At 43.4% G+C, this 21,222-nt stretch overlaps 1 protein-coding gene across 3 annotated transcripts in view; it reads left to right on the top strand.

Annotated features, from left to right (window-relative positions):
• Nucleotides 1–21,222, top strand: part of KIF16B (kinesin family member 16B) — a 297,963-nt gene that overhangs the window by 183,588 nt on the left and 93,153 nt on the right. For 2 of the 3 annotated variants that reach the window (XM_078056901.1, XM_078056903.1), the window contains exons 18-23: nt 5,711–5,743; nt 6,106–6,159; nt 7,701–9,059; nt 12,801–12,953; nt 14,851–14,947; nt 15,674–15,724. In XM_078056901.1, coding sequence (XP_077913027.1) covers nt 5,711–5,743; nt 6,106–6,159; nt 7,701–9,059; nt 12,801–12,953; nt 14,851–14,947; nt 15,674–15,724 — 1,747 coding nt within the window. The remainder of the gene's footprint in view (nt 1–5,710; nt 5,744–6,105; nt 6,160–7,700; nt 9,060–12,800; nt 12,954–14,850; nt 14,948–15,673; nt 15,725–21,222) is intronic. The other variant, XM_078056902.1, reaches the window with a different exon arrangement.

Consider the following 21,222-nt stretch of genomic DNA (forward strand, 5'->3'; position numbering starts at 1 on the left):
CCACCCCCTTGCTTTTTCATTGCTGATGATAACAGGAATATAAATTGCAAGATGTGCAATTATACCTAAAAATGCTAGATGCCTCTTAATGCAAAAAAGAAAAAAAAAAAAAAGGCCGTTTCTCATAAAAATAGATTGTATGCTATGCTTTTTTGTTGGACCTACCACAGTATATGTACTTCCAGATGTCATTTTAAAATACTAAAAACAGCTGCAAAAATTACATCCTTTCGTGGTTTTCCTTTTAATTGTAACATTTAGGAAATTAGCATTTGGGGCCAAGATAATTCCAGTAAAATAAGATAGTGAATTACATTTATTTAAAAGCCACATTAAAATACAATTAGAGTTGATATTCTTTCCTTGATATTAACACATTCACATTTATATTTTACAGTCTATTGAGGTTCACTATTTGAAATAATTATCATTAAGGAAAGAGGTGCATTTTTAAAAGTATGATTAGTAAATATGTAATATTTAATGGAAGTCATACAGTACCAGCAACAGCCAATATCACCTCATATTTTAAAATATAGTTCTTGACTTTGTAATTATGACTCTCTCCTCAGAATGGTTGGGACTTGATTTAAAGTTAAGACTGAGCATCTTTTATTTTTTTTTTAACTCTTATTTTTTAGGAACTGGGAGTCATTAGTTACCATGGACATAATCCTTTTGGTAGAAACCAAGCATAATTTTTCCTTTTTCAGTAACAGGCCATAGAAATGCATCCATACTTCATTAAGAATTAAAGTGGGAATGTCTCTGATTTCTTGACTCAGAACCTTCCATGTCATTAGATGCCACTCTTCAGGAGGGGTCAGAGCTGTGGCCTCTGACATCTGAGGTTAACAACCGCCACTGGTCCAAGTATATTTCCTTTCTTCATCACACCCAGATGTTCTAAAATGAAAACTTCTACTGAGGAAGAGCCAGGGATCTCATCAGCCCAGAGACTCAGCTGCCCTCAGACCACCCTTCCTGTGCCCCCCAGAGCACTCTGATCTGTTCACTTATCGCACCTGGCTCTCCCACTCTCTGTCTCTCCTTACTGTTGTCATCTACTTACCTTCTAAGCGTTGCCATCTTTTTCAGTCCTGCTGTTATCTTGAGTGATTCCATGTGGATACTCATGGTTACCTAAGTGAATTCATGTCTTTAGCCTGGAAACTTCTTAGATTTTTCACTTTCACCTGTAAGCCTTGCCTTGCCCCCACTTCTCTCTCCAGCCAAGTTTTCATTCTCAACACTTGAGCCATCCTCTTCCAAATGCTCAGATAGTCCTTTGGTTTTTTCACTTGTCAGAGAAAGTCCACTAAACTGTCTCCTTGCCCTGAACCTGTATCCAGTATCTCAGCTCAATGCTACAAGAGAAAGCCACATCCACACAGAGATTGGTGCCTCTGTAAGTTGACAATCTCTAAGCTTGAATGATGCCCACCCACCCCCTATTGCTTGTTATTCTTATCAGTTCTCTTGCCTGCTGGCTTCTTTGTCTATTACCAATAATCTCCATGTTCTTTACGCCTCTAACCACACCACCTTCCTCCTTATTCTTAGCAGAGAACCTTGCTTCTGACCTCACAGAGAATACAGAAGTCCTAAGAGAACAACACTGTCACAGCCCGTGTCTGCTTTGCTTTCATATTTTCCTCCATCCTTCCTATCCCAATGGCCGAATTGCTCTGTCTTCCCCTACCTGTACTATGGATGCTCTAGGATTCATAGCTAATATTTATTAACTGCTAAGTGCTCATTATATACTTTCATAGGATCCTCCACTCAAAAGGGACCAGGGTTATTCTTGAGTCTGGTTCCAGATGGGGAAATTGAGGCTTAGAGAGGTTGAGAAATTGTCCCATGTTCATGTATGGGAACTCTGTCCCCAATTTTTTATACCTTCTCTCTTCTGGCTTGTTTATACTAGGGTTTAAATATTGCACCAGTCTCTTCCAGCTATTAATATGAGCACCCATTCTCCTAAAACTACCACAGCCCCCTTTCGTAACTAAAATTACTGAAAAAGCTCTCTACTGTATCTACAATCAGCCTCTAGTTTCCTCCCATTCAGTCCTCAGTCCACTGCAGTCTGGCCCCAACCCAACAAAGCTCCCTCCAAGTTTACCAGTGACCTCCATGTTGCTGAGTTCTCTTTGGGCCCTATCTTACTTGACTTTCCTGAAGCATTTCATACTACTGCTCCCCCTTCCCTTTGCTTTCCTGTGCCTACCCCCTTTCCTGACCTTCTCTCTGTGTCTTTAACTGCTCCCTAGCCTCGTTCTCTGCTGGTCACTGTAGTGTCTGTGGTCTTCCAGACTTTGCACTAAGCTCCTTTATTCTCATCCATACATACATCCTGGGTAACCTCATCCACTCTTGTGGTTTCAGTTCCAATCTAGATGCTGGTGAATCCCAAGTCTGTGTCTCCATCCTTGATAAGGGCCTGAAAGCTAGATCTTCGTATGTATCTCCCTTCCTATTGGACATCTCAATTTGGATGACCCTCTGGAATCATTAGATTCAACAGTTATAAAATTGAGCTTACCTTCTTGAAGGCAGGATGGAGAAGAGATTAAAATTGTGGGCTCTAGAGTCAAGGTTGATTCTGCCATTTACTAGCAATATGGCCATTTCTGACATTTAAAATGGGATAACGATGGCACCTACCTCAAGGGCCATTATGAGAGTTAAATGCAAAGTCCTCAGAACCAGGGTATAGAATGAATCTTCAGTGGATGTTAGCTACTACTCTTATCCTTGCTACTGGGAGTACTAGCACTGGTACAGCTACCATCACTACTTCTGCCTCCCCCACTGGCTCTGTCCCCAGTGCTCCTCCTCATCCCTGTGGATCCTAACAATAAGAGGCAACACTTGAGCACTTAATATGTGCAGGTGCTCTACATACTCTGCATGTATTACCTCATTTGATCTTGGCTACAACCCTTTGAGGTAGGGCTTATTATTTTCTTTGATTTCTGTCAAAATTAAGTGTCCAGGGTTAAGTAACTCATACGTGGTCTCATAATCACTAGAATTTATGTTCACACCTGCAGACCTTTTAACTCATCCTCTTGGTAGTTAGGTTTTGCCCTCCCACCTCCTGTGTAGCCTGGCCAGACACCTGAGAGGGCATCTTTGACTCTTCCTTTCTCATCACAACCCCCAAGGTCTGTCAGCTTGACCTCTAGATCAGAGATCTCTTTATCCCAGTTACACCAGGTCTTGCCTCCATCAGCTCTCATTTACGTGACTATAGTGGCCTCCTAGTTTCTTGGCTTCCCGTATTGCTCCCCTCCTATCTGTTCTCTGTAGAACACCAGCTCTGTGTGTTCTTTGACAACACTGTCCCAAGGTACTTTTCTGCCACCATCTTTAGGATCAAGTTCGGAGTCCTTAATATAACTTCCAAGGCTCTTCACTATCTGGCTTCTGTTGTCCTGTAAGCTTCGTGTCTTACCACTTCCCCCATAGCAAGCCAAGATCTGGTTTTATTGAGCTTCTCTTGAGTTTCTCTATTATGCACGAAGAAGAAGGGCACAACTTAGGTTTATGTTTCCTCAGGAAGCTTGCCTTGATTCTAGGTAGTACCAAATTCTGGGATCAGTACCCCACTCTGTATGTTATAACACTGCGTCCTTCAGTCCTAGCTTGCGACTCATTGGGTGCCCACTTGTGTTTATTTGTCACAGACTGAGAGTCCTGTGGGGTCAGAAACCGTGTCACCTTTATAGACTGCTGTATCCCTGAAACCCCCCTGTGCCTGATGCCATGCTCAAAAAAAAAGGGTGCTCAGAGCATCACATGAGAGATGAAGATATTCACACCCACATTTTGTGACCTCCTGAGATCACGCAGCTCACTAGCGACAATTGTAGTGGTCAGCAGCCCAGATTTTAATATCAGACTTGGATTCAAGTTCTCCCTCTGCTACTTACTTGCTTTAAGCCTCAGGTTTTTGTCTATAAAATGGGAATGAGAAACATGTCAGCCTGGCAGGGTTGGGAGAACAGAGTGAGGGTATTGCCCACTAAGAACCCAGCCCAGCACCTGCCCCTTGTAAACAGTCCTCAGTGATAGGATTTCATTTGAACCCAGGTCTCCCAACTCTCAGAGGAGCATTTGGCTTATGACCACGTGCCTGTGACATTGTCAGAGCAGTGTGTGTTCGTGGTTCTACGAGCTGTTCTTAGAAGAAAGTAAAAACAGAGACTAAAGACAGTTCCATTAGGGAAGTTCTCTGATTTTAAAAGTTTTTTATCTAGTGATGCTTTTTGACTGTGTAAATATTTCTAGAAAGCCTAAACTGCACTGAAGTCTAAAAAATACTATGAAATATTTCCAATGTACTCTCATTGTACGTGGTCTTGCATTAATCTAATAACTGCAGGTCATTCCTCTAGCTGGTTCGTTTTACCGCATGTTTGAACTTTTCAAATAGTACATCTTCAAATACTCGTGAAAAAACTCTCATACTTCAAATACTCTCTATTGTTGTATACAAGAGAACAGGCATATACTAACTTTAACGAAACCTTATCCCTACTTAGAGTAATGACATATGTGCTGAGCTTGAGTATTGGCAAATACCTTTCATATACGTTTATGTGATTGATTTCTCATGGATGGCAATGCCTATAATCTGCAGATTATTTTCTTTTGGTAGGAGGATACGTATAACACTAAATGACAAGTTTCAGTGAAGGATATAATTCTTTTATTGTATATCACAAATCTGAGCATTGCTTAAGAGTTAAGTGCTGGTATTTTGGAAGTAGGTTGCCCTGGGTTCAGATCCTGGCTTTACCACATCTCACCATTATGACCTTGGACAAGTTCTTTCACATATCTGAGTACTGGGTTCCTCATCTGTAAAATGGAGATACTATTTGTTATCGTTAGGATTTGCTGGGAAGACAAAGTGAGCTAACATGGGTAAAGCACTCAGCACAGCACGCAGGTCTGCTTACAAAAGCCACCAGACATCTTATGCTCATTAATAGCCCAAATTAAATGGATAACACATCTAATTGAAACATTTGTTAGCTCTTTGTAAAGGTAACTTTTGCCAGTCTGCATTTGCACATAATACAAGGAAAGTTTGTGATGAATTTTTCCGTAGTTCAGCTTTTTAGCTGTATCTGCCATTTACCATAATGGGAACATGTGTAAGTTTAAGAATTACTGTTCATGCTGTTTAAGAAGAGTGAAATCTTGTAGTCAGTAAGTCTAGTATTTGAGAAGAAATCAACTTTTGTTATCAATATTTTAGCAAGTTGTTTTAAAATTCCCAGTGACTAGCCCCCTTTATTTTGCTCGCTCTCTGGTAAACCCATTCACAAACTGTAGTCCCCAGTTACTTGTATCCTAGAACTACTGGTCGTAGGAGGCTCTTGATGAACCTGCCTACGGTAGAACCATGTACAAAGTGGTAAAACTATGGATTTGACTACTGTCACAATTATTATTGGTACTCATTATTAGTGCTATCATTATGATGGGAAATGTGCAAACATAACACAGGTAACTCTTTGGAGTCTTTGCTTCGAGAAATTATTGGGAAATGTGATATTTATAAAAAGATGTTTCAATGTGTGCATGGCTGTTGGCTTTTAAGTACCTTACTGCTTTTCTCCTGATGTTTTCCCCCAGTTAATTCTTTTCTTAATTGATGTCTGTGCTCTCTCTCTCTCTACCTCCCTGGCAGTCTTTTCCCTATAAAAGGACCCATCTGTCTAAGGTAGAGATTCTCCATTTTTATATACACTTATCAGTGACTAAGCTGCATAGAGTAGACATGCTTATCATTTAGAAGTTTCCTTTAACTCTGCTTTTTCAGTACAGTGGTGCTTTGTTTGTTTTCCTTCAAGTAAAATATGTTCTTTTCTGCCTGAATGCAAGCACCCAAACGTATGTCTAATTTCTAATCATAGTCATAGGTAGAGCAAAGAAAACATTTTAAACTTGCTAATCCATCATAATGAAAAATAATGCTTAAAAAATGGATGCTCCTTGTAATATGCAATTATATACAGAGAATAAGAGAGAAAGAGAAAAGCTCTTTCAGAAAAGTGACTTATTTTCATTTGATTTTTTTATTAGACTTGAATTTGAGCGGCAACAGCGTGAAGAACTTGAAAAATTAGAAAGTAAAAGGTAAGCCACGTGGGGTACCAGTTTTAACACTAGTGTAGTCTTTGGAGTCTTGCATTAATCTTTCAGACAGAGTTCATCGGGGTCTCTTTCAGGACCTTCCTATGGTTCTGTGTCAGGTATTTACGTGTGTAATAACTGCAGGTCATTCCTCTAGCTGGTTCGTTTTACTGCACGTTTGAACTTTTCAAATAGTACATCTTCAAATACTCGTGAGAAAGGGGGAATAGAGTCAGTAGTCAAATTTCATGCACTTGCTAAATTTAATACGCCAAGTATATGCTTGCTTATATTTAATTCCAAAGGATATCCTCCTTAGTAATATCGCCTGAGGTTTTAAAAAAACCCAAAGAATGACAGTTGCCCTTCCTTATGCCTCTTCCCCTCTTAAACATCTTTGCTTATGTTGTTTGGCCATTTGTACTTCCCTTCTGTAATTTGTTTCTTTATATTTTTTGCTCACTTTTCTCCTGGGTGTGTGTGTGTGTGTGTGTGTGTGTGTGTGTGTGTGTGTGTGTGGTTGTTTAGCTGATTTGGAGAGGTTTTTGTTTTGTTTTTAATATGTTCTGAGTGTAATTGTCTAATAAAGCTAAGCATTTTCTTCCCCCTCCATCCTATTTAACAAGCCAAGAAATGGAGAAAGGATAGATACTGGAGTAGAAACTAAGGCCACAGAAAACCTATAGATTGGATATTTATTTTCTGGACTCTGGAGTTTAGATGTTACAAACGAATTAGTTTAGTGTCCAGCATCATATAAAATAGATCTTAGGTGGGTCAGGAGATAGAGGCCACGTATTGATATTTTGCACGCCCTGTGTTTTTTCTTTGGAGGCATCCCAACCTCAGAACACAGATTTAGCCCCCAGTGGGGATCATTTGTTCTGCAGGACCAAATATGACATGTCACCTCTGCAATCGTGCATCTCAGTATTCTCATGGAGACACCTGTTATTTTCAGCGTTACATGTTAATAAACTAATATTTTGGGCCATTTGGTGATTACCATTTGTCCTAAACTAGTGGTTAAATGCTAAATAGCATGTGGTTATTTGAGCTGGAACAATGAACTGTCGATTATCTTGACTTTGATATTTGACCCCAATGAGTTGAAGACAGCATAATAAGCATTTTTATTTAATGTCATTTTATAACTGGATTTCTATTGAATTTTAGCCATTGGGCTGAATAAAATTATTCACATTTAAATTTAAATTGGGCATGGTTCTTTCTCTTTGAGCTCAGGGGGCTTTTAAAATTATATCATGCATAACACATTATGCTTATAGACTCTACAAAGAAATGATATCAGAGGCTACTTCAGGAGATTAGGCAAATGATATGTTGGACAGTTACAGAGTAAAAAAGTTAAGCATGATGCTGCTGGAAATGAAAAGAAAAACAGTTCCCCCCACTTTTTATTTTTGCAAAGGGTTTGACTTTGTGTTGTCTGTCCATTTTCAGAACATTTCAGTTAGAGAAAAGTTAGAACAACATTTGTGCTTAGCCATCAAATGATAATCAGCCAACATTTGGCATTTCAGGAAACTCATAGAAGAAATGGAAGAAAAGCAAAAGTCAGATAAGGCCGAACTGGAGCGGATGCAGCAGGAGGTGGAGACTCAGCGCAAGGAGACGGAGATTGTCCAGCTCCAGATCCGCAAGCAGGAGGAGAGCCTCAAGCGCCGCAGCTTCCACATTGAGAGCAAGCTGAAGGATTTGCTCGCCGAGAAGGAAAAGTTTGAAGAGGAAAGGCTGAGGGAGCAGCAGGAAATCGAGCTGCAGAAGAAGAAGCAAGAGGAGGAGCGCTTTCTCCGAGTCAAAGAAGAGCTCCAGCGGCTGCAAGAACTCAACAACAACGAGAAGGCCGAGAAGCTCCAGATATTTCAAGAGCTGGACCGGCTCAAAAGGGAGAAGGATGAGCAGTACGCCAAGCTCGAACTGGAGAAGAAAAGGCTGGAGGAGCAGGAGAAGGAGCAGGTCATGCTTGTGGTGCATCTGGAAGAGCAGCTGCGCGAGAAGCAGGAGATGATCCGGCTCCTCCGGCGAGGCGAAGTGCAGCGGGTGGAGGAGGAGAAGAAGGACCTGGAAGGTATCTGGGAGTCCCTGCTGCGGGTGAAGGAGGCCCGGGCCGAAGGGGATGAGGACGGTGAGGAGTTAGAGAGGGCTCAGCTGCATTTCTTAGAGTTCAAGAGAAGGCAGCTGGTCAAGCTAGCCAACTTGGAGAAAGACCTGGTTCAGCAGAAGGACCTCCTGAAAAAAGAAGTTGAGGAAGAACAGGAGCTCCTGGAGCGTTTAAAATCTGCAAATGAAGAAGACGGTAGATTGTTGGAGAACAATGATGATAGCATCACAGATGTCACCCTGGTGGCTCAAAATTTAGAGAAAATAAAGCCGGCAGAATACAGGCTGCAGTATAAAGAACGCCAGCTCCAGTACCTCCTGCAGAATCATTTGCCGACCCTGTTGGAGGAGAAGCAGAGAGCGTTTGAAATCCTTGACAGAGGTCCTGTCGGCTTAGATAACACTCTGTATCAAGTGGAAAAAGAAATGGAAGAGAAAGAAGAACAGCTTGCACAGTACCAGGCCAATGCGAGCCAGCTGCAGAAGCTCCAAGCCACCTTTGAATTCACTGCCAACATTGCACGTCAGGAGGAAAAAGTGAGGAAGAAGGAGAAGGAGATTCTCGAGTCCCGGGAGAAGCAGCAGAGGGAGGCGCTGGAGCGGGCCGTGGCCAGGCTGGAGAGGCGGCATTCGGCCCTGCAGAGGCGCTCCACCCTGGGCCTGGAGATCGAGGAGCAGAGGCAGAAGCTGGCCACGCTGAACAGCAGCAGCAGTGAGCAGTCGGGGCTCCGGGCCAGCCTGGAAGCCGAGCAGGAAGCCCTGGAGAAGGACAGGGAGAGGTGAGACCGGGAAGGGAGAGCGTGGCACACAAATGATTGCGTGTTTTCTACCCCTCCTGCTGTGTCTCTCACTGTCTTTTACAAAAGTAATTCTTTTTTGTCTGTGTGTTCTCTAATACACCAGCAAACGGTTATTGTCAAGCCAAAGCTGAGAAAGTGCCCCTAAACATTTTCTTTTCTCCTTAGGATCCTCATTTTAGAATCGTTGGCCTACAGTTGAAAAAAACACATAAAGAAAACCAAAGCCCTTGTCCCTTACTCCACTGACCTATGGAATGCAAATGTGTTCGTATTTGATAAATAGGACAGCTTCCAACCTGCCCCCTCCCTTGGGTCCGTCCCCTCCCCTCTTTCCCTGTCCCTCCTTTGGCCCTCTCTCTCCCTTTCTCTTTACCTTCCCTTCCTCCCTTTTTTTCCTTCTCCCTGTCCCCTTCTTTACCCCCTCCTGAGCCCCTCTTCTGGATTTTTCCTATCCTCTCCACTCCCTTCATCCTCACCATGGGCTTACCATCTTCTCTGGGACCACACTGGTTACAATAAAACATCATCCCTTCGTGCGCAGACTGCACCCTGTGCTGATGTCCACACCTGGTGGGAAACTGAAAAACAGCCATTCTCCTACCCCTCCTGATTCACAGTATTTGAGGGAGGCCCCGGGATTCTGCATTAAAGAGTAAACTACTAAACAAACAAAATTCTCCAGGTGATTCTGAACACAGTGGTATTTTTAAGCATGTGTGGTGATGATTTACTCACATTTCTTTTGGTGTTGTGAAAACTAAAACTAGGAACTAGCACTATTTTCATGGTAAAGAAAGAGGATTTATCTTCTCCCACCCAATCCCTGTCTCCATGCTTCCCACACCCTAGGTTTTCAAAAGGAATAAATACATGAATTCGAGAACACTTTTTCTGGTAGCCCAGCAGACATGATGCCAAGCCTCCCAAAAATCTGTAGGCTGCCTGGTGTGCAAACATCACCCAATTTGTTGTCCTACCGGGGTGGGTAGGGGGGTGGTTCATATCCTGGCCCAGCCCCATTCTGCTTGGCTGGCCTTGGCAGGCTCTTTGATCTTTGGGCCTCAGAGTCCTCACTCTTACAGAAGGGGGCAGAGGAGACCGGGGCCTGTGCATTTTCTTTAGCTCCAAACCCTTTGGTCAGTTGAGATTGTACCTGAAGCCCAGGTTGGAGGGCCTGGACCGCTGCCCGCTCTCCAGCGTTCTAACCACCCACAAGCACCTCCTGAGGGGCTGTAACCAAAGCCCAGTCAGCTGGCTTGTAGGAGCCCAGCTTGACATTGGCAGAGGCCTGGGATCCATACCGATGACAAAGCAAGACCTACTGTGAGGCTGGAGCCTCTCTCCATCATCTTGCCGAACAGGTTGGGACAACCTCCCTCTCAAATGATCTGCTTATACTGTGGGTTCTATTTACCTTTGCTCTCTGGTAATTCCTTCTAGCAAACCAGCAAGAAATAACAATCAAAAACCATAATGCTATTACTTGGGAGAAATAGGTTGGAGGTTTAAGAAAATGATTGCAGGTATGTTATGTAAATGAAATTGCGGGATAAAGCTCCAGCCCCAGGAAATTTAAAATAGTGGAGGGCACACTCTCAATTTATACCCTGCAGTGTGCAGCAAGAATGCAGCGTGAGCTTTTAGCTTGATGTCCCTGGCTTTTGTCAAGCAGCTTCACTCCCTGGCCATTTAGTATTAATACTCTATTACAGCGGATACAGTATTGTGATTTCCATGGAAGTGATTCCCCAATGTCAGCATTCCTCCAGAAGCCACACAAAGGATGCTTTCAGCTTCATGTGTTTTGATGGAGTAGACTTTGCTAAGACCTAATTCAGGCCAACACTTCTGAGCTCTTTGCTCTGGCTGTGATGCTCCTGCAGCTTTCTGTGGGTGTTGGTTTTGCATGTTGTTATCTCTTTGGGTTCTCATGGCTAAGCCAGGGCCTGCCGTGCAGCCCGAGTCCGCCTCTCATGAAATCCCACAAGCATGAAATTTTAAATTCGCGTGGAACCAGATCAGACAACAGTGCGCTGAACTTGGCTTTCCTTTTTTGGCTTCCTCATAAACAAGATTCAATCCATTTTCTGTCTTCTTTTTCACCCAGTGGTTATATAGCCACTGGGGACAAGTGTCATGCAGTTAGAAGGTGGCAGGTCTGCTCACCGCCCCACTCTGGGCCACTGTGTCCTCTTGTCTGCTGGCCCCAGGGCTGTGGCCCAGGTATGTGCTGAGACCATTTCCTGGGATACCCTGCTTCCCTTGCCCCCTGTATAAATCCCGTTTGGGCTTCAGGGCCCCACACCAAACCCTCTGCTCTGTGGAGTCTTTTCCATTGCTCTAGCACTGTAGGATGTCCTTGAACAACTCCAATACGTGTCATCTTAGTTCTGAACGTTGGCAGTTACTCACTTACATGCAACTCATGTCTCTTACCGTCTCTGAGACTTTATATTAATATTGTTCCCTGGTTCTTTGCCCACCAACTGGCCCCTAACATCAATTTTTCATGGTTTCTTCTTCCTCCTTTGAAAATACTTCATACTGTGCAAGTTGATGCTTCGTAAGTACTTGCTCATCAGTACACAGATGAAGGGCTAAGTTAAGCTGGGCATTGCCTTCTGTGAAACCCATAAGTGCTGACCTGGTGACCTTGTAATCACATTTCTGAGAATTAAGAACTTGGCTCTCATGTTCAGGACAGCTCAAATTGCTGTTGGTAACACCAGAGAGCTGGCAATATCATGGTGCGCCAGCATCTGAAGCTAGAATCTCTGAAGTTTGGGACTGAGGAAATTTGGAAGACTAGTTGATTCTCTCCTTAGGTGTATAAAGAACTTGAGACCCAGATTTCATTAATTTGCCCAAGTTCACACAGTGCATGAGCTGTAGCCCTTGGCTGGGATTCGTGTACCTGGGACCATGTTTACTGGCAAGCTTGGCCCTCTGGTCTCACAGCCCTGGATTCAAGCATGCCGGGGCCAGCAGGAGAATGGCCTTATACACACTTTACCTTGTATTAGATGTATCATTTATCATTGGAAATAAATATTTGGTTCAACAATTTATGGTTTATTTTAATTTCTCAAGATACTGACCTTGCGTTCCTAGGTCTCTCACCTATTTCCCTTTTCCACACCCTCTGCCTTAGCCAAAGTGGATTCCTAGTTTTCATGACGTAGGCCTTTGTTCATACTGCTTTCTGCACCTGGAGAACCCTTCACCCTTATCTCCAAACATCCGAATTCCCACTGGTCTCTGAAGACTCAACTTAGAACTGCCTTGACGCTGTGGATTCTCCTAGATGGGTGGTTTTTAAAAATTCTTTAAAGTTTCGATCTCTTTTGTCATACTGAAGTATTTAGGGGGATCCCGATATAAAATCAAAGACCAACTGTTTTCATTGAAGCAGTGGTAGGGGGCTCAGAATCCTGCCCATCTACCTCAGAGGATTGGCTTGGAGCACAGTGGGAACATCTTTGCCCTTGATAATTAAACTCTTTCCAACTTTGGACCCCTACAGCATTTGTTCTGAATCCTTCTTGTGGCTCCTTATCACTTAAATCTTGTCTGATGTGGCACCTTTTCTATTAGAAGGTAAAGCTCTTTGCAAAGAGTGTTTGTCTAGATCCCCCATGTTTCTAGAACAGTGTCCCACCCACTGAAGATGCTCAGGCAATACTGTTAATAAATTAATTAATGTAACTCCCGTCTCTGTAGATTAGAGCATGAAATCCAACAGTTGAAGCAGAAGATCTGTGAGGTTGATGGTGTTCAAAAAGGGCATCGTGGGACCTTGGAGGGAAAAGCTGCTTCTTCCAGCTTGCCACCCAGTGCTGAAAAGTCTCACCTGGTCCCTCTGATGGATGCCAGGTACTGGACATTAAACTGATGCCAAATCTACATTTGTGATATGAGTTAATGGCTTATTGTACCTCATATGGTCCAATTTGCATATGGAGGGATCTATCAAAGGTGACAAGTGATAGGTGTCCTTGAATTGTGTATGCTTTGTTTCCATCAATTGCTGCCTGGTGGGGATAGGTATCATTTGAAGGAAACCGAAGACTGGGGACTGGCCAACCAGATCCAAGGAATGCTGGTGCAATGTTGTGTGAGCAGGTAGAATTAGAAGGTGCAGGGAAACCACCTCATCCAGAAAGGAGTGAACCAAGTCCAAGCTGAGAGGAACAAAGAGGTAGAGCTAATTGAACCATACCAAGAAGAAGGACCTTGTGCTGACAGTTAATTTATGGAAATATTAATTACAAATAGATGAAGTCTGTAACAAAAACTGTACTACTATATTCAGAATGAACATGAATAGCATATACATCTGATGCTACTATAGTAAAATGATTTTCAACTTGAGTGGCATTGTAAATTGCTCTGTGGCTTAGAGCTTTCAGATAAATTGACTTAATCATTCTTTGCCTATAAGAAAATGGATTATTTTCCTCAACTCCATCTGTGTCATGGGGACATTTCAGATTGGCCAGTCATGAGCCCTGGGCGTTAGACAATATGTATTCAGATATCAAAATGTATTCAGAATGCTATGAGCCTCTGTATCCCCTTAAATCTAGGTCTGCATCTTCAGTGGGGCTAGTTTAACATTTAAGTAAAGGTCCAGAGAAGTAATTCATTTGTAAGTGCCCTTGGCTCTGGGTCAGCTGTGTATGATTTTCCTTTCGGTGCTGAAAGGTAACTACCACATTTTATTACCCTATCCATTCTTCTGTACTGTTTTGCCTACAATATTAATCTCTTTACCTAACATTTCAGAAATTCATCCAGGCATGGTCAGTAGTACCGAAATGTTTCTAGGACTGTGCGTGTGTTTAGAGAGATGAAAGCAGATTCTTTTTTAGTGTGCTCAGACATAAACATGCAAAACAGTTCATTTTAAATAATCCATCTAATCAGTGTTTCTAGAACTGGGGGAAGGAGAGGCTAGAACTAAGTGAGCCTTCCATGTGGGCAGCCTGAGCCACTAGAAGGATTTTAGCTGGAACTGAAATTCCCTGGTCTCCCCAGTTCCGCTGGGTGGATGGTGTGTACTTCCTACAATTTCACTTATGTTCTCGAGGGTACCAGATGTCTAGTTGACAACTGCCTCAGTAGTCAACCGTTTCTTGCTTCCACCGTCTCAGCCCCATGCCAGGGAGTTTGGAAGGTAGAGAGGCCTTTAAAATATGGTTTCTCCCAGCCAGGTACCAATGGAGAGACAAGACAGAGCAGAAACAATTCAAGCCATTGTTCCTTTGGGATAGTGAAGATTCACAGAGATTGTATCCACTTTTTTTTTTTCTTTCAATCCTCTTAAATGACTTTGTGATGTGAGAAATAACTGTCACTATTTTCCATGTGAGGGAACTGAGGCTTGCTGAGTGAAGTGCTGGGTCTCAAAGTCAGGGCTGAGGCCATGGAGCCTTCCAAAACCTGTGTCTGTGATTCTTCTCCGCCCTGCAGCAGGGGTTCCACCAGGGAGATCCAGGAGAGATTTGGATGGGATCACCTGTTCTCCGTTTTATCCTCAAGATTCTGTTCTTTGTCCATTACTCTCTTGTTTTGGGAAAACCCAGATAGTGAACACATGGCACTAGATTTCTTAGAACGTAGAAGAATGTTCCAGGTCCCGAGTTGTTATGTTTGGCATTTAGAATGAGAAAGTTCCTCGTTTTGAAGGGCATAATGAAGAAAGGATCTCACGTGCCCTGTATAGTTAGAAGTCCTTAAGTACCACCGAGCCCACCTCTGTTGTTTGCAGGATCAGCGCTTACATTGAAGAAGAAGTCCAAAGACGACTTCAGGACTTACATCGCGTGATTGGTGAGGATAGCAGTGCATCTGCCGATGTGGTGAAGGTGAGCTGAGGGGGCCAAGCCATCGGTCATACGTTTCCAAGACGACCTTGCCATAAGGTGGTGGCAGCGGCAGTGATGGGCTCCTTTATTATTGTTCGTCAGTGAGAAAATTGAGATGCAAAATGTTCTAGAAAAATTAAATATTGCTTGGGTGGAGCTTAACAGATGATAAACAGTGTTGATTCAAGAGAAACTTTATTTTAAAATGTTGTACTTCTGGGGAAAATGCGTAAGTGAATGTACAGTCTTCTAAAACATTTTATTTACTTTATTTGATTTATAAAGATTCTACATATAACGTTTTTCTGTTTTCTCCAAAAATACAACCAATTTCCTTAAGTATTTAATTTTGCTTGATAAATTATCCTAAGTAGATACATAATTTTGCTTTTGAGAAGATACGTATTTGCGATGTTGATTTTTATCAAAATAAAAACATTTCATTCCTATTCTGCAACCTAAGAAGTGTCCTAAGGAAATTTTGTTTTTAATATTATTCTTAGAATTTTAAGAGTAGGACTAGATGCTTCAGTTCCCTTACAGGCAGATGGATCGATAGAGTCGTGTTTACCTCAGGAATATAAATTCTATAGAAGGGTTGTCATTGTTGAGCAAGTATGCTTCTTTAGAATTTTGTTCCCATAAATATTTCTAATCAAATCAGTTTCTTTTCCCTCTATGAACAAGCTATAATTTAATATAGAGGGCTTTTTATTTTCTTATCAGGATAATGAGAAACTCCACAATGGCACCGTTCAACGTAAGCTAAAATATGAGGTAGGTAATGATTTTTCAGATTGATAAGGTCGCCTTAAATTATGGCATGCTTGTGTGATTAAATTTTCTTAATGTTTAGTTGCATAATTAGAATTTTGAAGTCCCAGTGAGATTAATGGCTAATAGGGGAGGCAAGCTATTATATGGACTTAAAATTAAACGGAATCCTGCAGATTGAAAACTGCTTGGACTTTATTTGAATGGCATGTGACTGTGGTGGAGGCCCCTGGCCCCGTTTTTCATTTGTAACAGTATCCTTTCCTTTGGTCTGTATTTAAAAGGCAGAATTATATAATCAGAATCAGATACAGGGTTTGGAAATGAAACTGAGTACCTCTTGATGTTTTAAAAATCCTGCTCATTTTATAGACTGAGTTGGCAGTAGTACAAAAGACATACTCTTGGTTGATTCGCTTATTTCTCTGGTGGATTGTCAAACCAAGGTTTATTTGGGCATATGATTTATAAGGTTTTACTTGTACTTTCCTCCATGAGGGACTTGTCCTTCTCATACACTCCTAAATTAAAAAAACAAAAACACCCCCAAAGTACTAGGTGGTAGAAGTCTCACAGATGGCGCCCATACACTCCAGAACAGAGATGAAAGGGTGGGTGTGCCCCAGGAGGCTTAACTGACTTTGGCCACTGCCACACCTCCCTTCAGTCATGCAGTAATGACATCATCTTCCTCTGGACATCTGTCTCCCTAGCAGATAACCTTGGGAACAGCAGGACGTTGCCCTTCGTTTCTTTGTGCCCACTGTGCCTGTCCTGTAGCGGGCGCCCAGTAGGCCTTTCACAGAGCTGGTTTGTAGCTGTGGCACTGGTGGTCTAACCAGGGCAGGTATAATTAAGAATTCCCGTGAAGTGAGCCAAGAGGCAAGAGGAAGATGACCAAGGTGGAAATACTTGTCCATTTCTTTTGGTCTTGTCATCTGATTGTCATTAAGTACGCCCTTATTCCTTTTACATTTTGGACATATGGTCATGGGCTTGTTTTCACAACTGAGGCTGACCTTTTGAAAATTGAATCAAAGATCTTAGGATTTGTTTTGGAGCAATTAAAATATTAGACCAAGAAATGGATACTGTGGATCAATCCCATGCAACGTTTTTTTTCTATCAAATACTCAGCAATTTGTAAGATAAGTAATATGGAAATTGATGTTCTGTTTGTGAATCAGATCATCTGTTCTTAAATCATGTATCAATCAATATGAATGGCTTAGGCTTTCGATTTAACCTCTGCATTAATCTACACAATGAAACCAATGACTGCAAGAATCTTCATGTGCAAAAGATTTGCAAAAGGTGCTGCCACGTCCCCATTTCAACTGTTTTTGACATCTTGAACAGAAAAGGTATCTTGCCCCGTTGCTGCCCAGAGACGTCACTGACACCGACAGCAGAGAAGAGGGGAGGGAGGTGGATTTGAACCACCACCAGGGTCATCCCAAGACACAGAGCTTCCCGGGCTCTATGGCTCCCTCCTCAGGATCACAAGAGAGAGCCCGCCAGGGAAGTCACCAGCCCTCAGGACGCAAGGCGCTGCAGACCAGTGCTTGCAGACATGGTCATCCTGAGCATACAGGCTGTTTTCAACCAAAATGTTTCAATCTACCTGAAATCGCTTTTCTTAAGGAAAGCAACCCCGGCGACACAAAACGTGTTCAGCATAGGTCAGGAAATCTCAGTGAGCTGATGCCTCATAAAGATGAACACAGCTTGGGAATCGAGTCCCACTGGAGTTTGCTGCAAGATTTGTCCCAAGAAGTGTCTATAAATAATGGAGGCAAGCAGACCAGGCGAAGCAAGTTACTCTGCTTTGTCCTCTCTGAAAGCATTTCTAGTGAAGAGAGGGCCTCCCACAGCATTCCTCAGAGGGCACCAGCCTCAACGTTTTGTGGTGAGCAGCAAGTTGAGGGAGAGTTAGCTGCTAAAAAAGTTAGCTCTCCACAGTCCCTGATAAATAGCAGGACAGAAGGAACCAGTGGGTTGCGCTATTTTTGCCACAGGCTCTCAGACCTTTACAAAGATACCGGTAGTCACCTGCTACAGTCTGGCACAGAGGTGCTCCGCCACGGCAGGCATGTGGGGAGCCTGTGTGACCCCCGTGGGCTCACCTCCCACATGACAACATTGATCAGAAGACTGCCGTTTCTGAAACTCTTTCCCTTGGATGCACCCCTGAAGTCACATGGGGTGTCTTCGGAGTCTTGTTCTTTCCCCGGAGAGGCTCAGGCTGGCCGCAGCCACAGTGAGGAGGCAGGGACCACTAGGCCGGTAGAGAGTGCGGCGCCTTTCAAAGCACCAGGCCTTCCCACTGCCTCAGGGGCTGCAGGATCCCCAGGCTCCTGCCCAAGCTCAGTCTGCCGCCTAGGATATGAAGGTGCTAGAAGGAGCTGTGCATTTAAGCAGACCCTTGTGCAGTTCCCAGCCTGGATGCTGAAACTTCAAGAGCACCCTTTAGAAGACTTTCTTGAGCACGTGGCTCATTCCCTGCCAGAACTTTTGGGTGACGTGAACAGAGTCCAGGGTGTTTACTGGCTTGCTGTTGCTAACTGTGCAGAACCTGACCCTCAGCCAGCATGTTTGCTCCTGCTTCATTCCATGCTATATGCTTTGGTTCTGTCAGATAACCCATCAGGCTCAGTGGCTGTTTTTCATGCTCTACCTCTCTCTGGACTAGAGGAGATTCAAATTGGCTTCGGTGGGCAGAGCATCAGATTCCTGGGCTCTGCAGAGAGTCTCCTGCTCACCGTATTTAGTTACAACAAAGCCCTCTGTCAGCAGATATGCTGTGACCTCCTGACTGTCCTGTTGCCTGAGTCTGAGGTCCCTGCCTGCACTAACCATCCTTTGTTCCAGCAAGATCTGGTTCAGCTTTCTCTTGATTGGAAAGCAGAAATCCCGGATTTAGTTTTGACAAATGGAGTTCGGTTGTCATCCAGATTCCGGAATACCTTGGTTGACATGATTTACTTTCTTCATGGAAATATGCAAGTCAACATCCCCTCTCTGGCAGAGGTTCAGTTATTGCTCTACACGACTGTCAGAGTCGAGGGTGACCCCGCCCAAGACGAGTGCCTGTCGTTAGTCCTTCTGAACACCCACATTGCCCTTCTGAGGGAAGATCGAGTTTTCTATCCCCACGCCCAGTCTCTAAACACACCTCCTCCAGGAACACAATTTGATGTGACCAGATGCCGTGCTTTGAGCGAATTCAGGTGTGTTGTTGTTTCAGAGAAGAAAACATTGTCAGCCGTCGAACTTATCTTCTTCGAGAAACTCCAACTCCCATCCAGTTCAAGAAGTAGCCCAGCCAGGCACTTCGAAGAAGCCCAGAACGTCCAGTTGTTAGCTGGCATGCTGGGTCTTCCGGGCAGTCAGAATGCGGCACCCGAGGTCTGGAAACTGATCCTCAGCTCTCAGGATGAGGCTCTGTGGCTCATCTCACATTTGACAAGGCTCGAGGAAGGAAACTTGTAAACATATTCTGCATGTTTTTTAAGATTTTTTAATAAAACGAACAAGATGAGAAGAGTCAAGAACTAAGACTATCTCTGTGTAGCTAATTGATCCGAAATTGGAAAAACCTAGACCTCTAAAATAGAAAATGTAAATATTCTAAATATTTCCGATAAAAGGAAAATAGGGGATAGCAGAGCACTGATAACATATCTTTATCACCACCCTGTGTCATTTTCTTAAACCTCAACCTTGTAAATTTGGGTCTGCCTCATTATTTGTGAGGTGATTAAAGCATTTCTGATTGTTTTTGGCTTCATGTCGACTTGTAGTATGGTGGCTTGGAATCTGTCTGTGTCTGCTGGATTCCGGCAGGCTAATTTGTGCTGCTTGAGAAAGTGCCCGGTTGGCAGTGACCTTCACTGACATCCTCCGTTTTCGCCATGATTAGGACAGCTCTGTAGCAGACACATTAGTAATGCATCAAGCTTCCTGGAAGGACCCAGGGATTTAAAATACCCTCCCCTCTAATACGTGGAATGGAGGCAGTACCACATGCCCTGCGGTGTCTTCTTGCTCAGTTAATTGCCTTTTCCTTCCTCCTCTCAGACTTTTTGACTCTTATTTTCCAATCTATGTGATTTCAGCTCCTTACTTGTTGGTTTAGTTTTGACTCCCCTTCCCCCTATGCCACATGCCCCCCACATGCCAGTTCTTTCTCTGAGTTTCTGTTACTTCTGTCCTAGAAAGGCTCTTCATCTTCAAGTCTTTTTCTCACAGCTCCTTCAAGTGATCTTATCAGCTGGAGGGTCACCTCAGAAGGCCTTTGTCACTTTCCCCTGGCTGCCCTCCCTCTCTGCCTCCTGCTAACCCTTCATCACTCATAACCTCTGACTGAGGTGTTCTGCTGGCCTCCCTTCCAAGGTGAGTCACGCCCATAGTGGCCTCAGGTACATCTCTCTTCACAAAGTACCGTCTGGTACTCAGCTGCCCTCCTCCTCCGTGAGAGGCTTGAACCTAGGCCCTGTAGAATCTTCCTCTCCTCTGAGTGACCCTTTCTTTTTTATCCACCTCTGTTCAACATTCCTATTGAGGAATCAGGTTGCATGTCTTTTATTTATTAGTTATTTCATTGGATCCTGGGCTGCTCAGCCAGTGTTCTCCTGTTTCTTGGGTGTGTATGTTCTACTAAACTCCAGAGTCTTAGAAGGAAGGAGTGTTCTTCACTGCTCTGTCCTCCCTCTGCCACTTCCAGCCAGGATCATGCCAAGCTCATGGTAGGTACTCAGAGAATGTCGCAGGCAGTTGAACAAAGCGATTCCATGAAGCCATTTATTTTAACCCTGGCCTGGAAGGGTCATTCTCTGTTCTGGGCAGACCTTTGGATGATGTGCAGCATAAATGTCATCGCCCCTTTCTTCATTTCTACTCCTAATTGACGAGAGGGGCGCTGTCAAAGCTTCGCCCATCCCAAAATTCACCATCTCCCTTTGGCCAGGAAGTAAGGACCTTCCGTCTTTCCCCATCAGAATTAAAAGCTACTTAATGTGTTCTCCATCTCGTCATTAATTTTCCTCTAGCCAGGTCTGGGGCAGCGAATAGGAAAGGGCAGGAAACTGGAGGGCACATTAGGATGCACACACTATGGCTGCTGCCTTGTCTGCAGTAACCAAGTGGAGGCTTTTTGTCTTTTTGAGGCAATAGAATTCAGATGTTTTTAGATGGAGCCTGTTTTTGTCCCTTCCACCCCCTCAGTACACACACACACACACACACACACACACACACCCTATTGCCTTATACATGAAGGGTTTTGAGTCTCTGATGAGGACATCGTTAAAATTAGTTAGCTTGTCACATTCTTGGCTGGAAGATCTTCTCTTGTGGAAGAAATCTCGCAAATAAAGCATAGTAGTCTTCTAATATCAATAATTTTCACCTAATTTCAATTTTTTTTGCTTTTTTCAGCAAATACTTTCTTAAAAATTGCCCCATTTGAGCATTTTCTCAAATATCCTTGATCGGAAGAA

This window comes from Halichoerus grypus, chromosome 10 (genome assembly GCF_964656455.1).
Source record: "Halichoerus grypus chromosome 10, mHalGry1.hap1.1, whole genome shotgun sequence".
NCBI classification, from domain to species: domain Eukaryota; kingdom Metazoa; phylum Chordata; class Mammalia; order Carnivora; family Phocidae; genus Halichoerus; species Halichoerus grypus.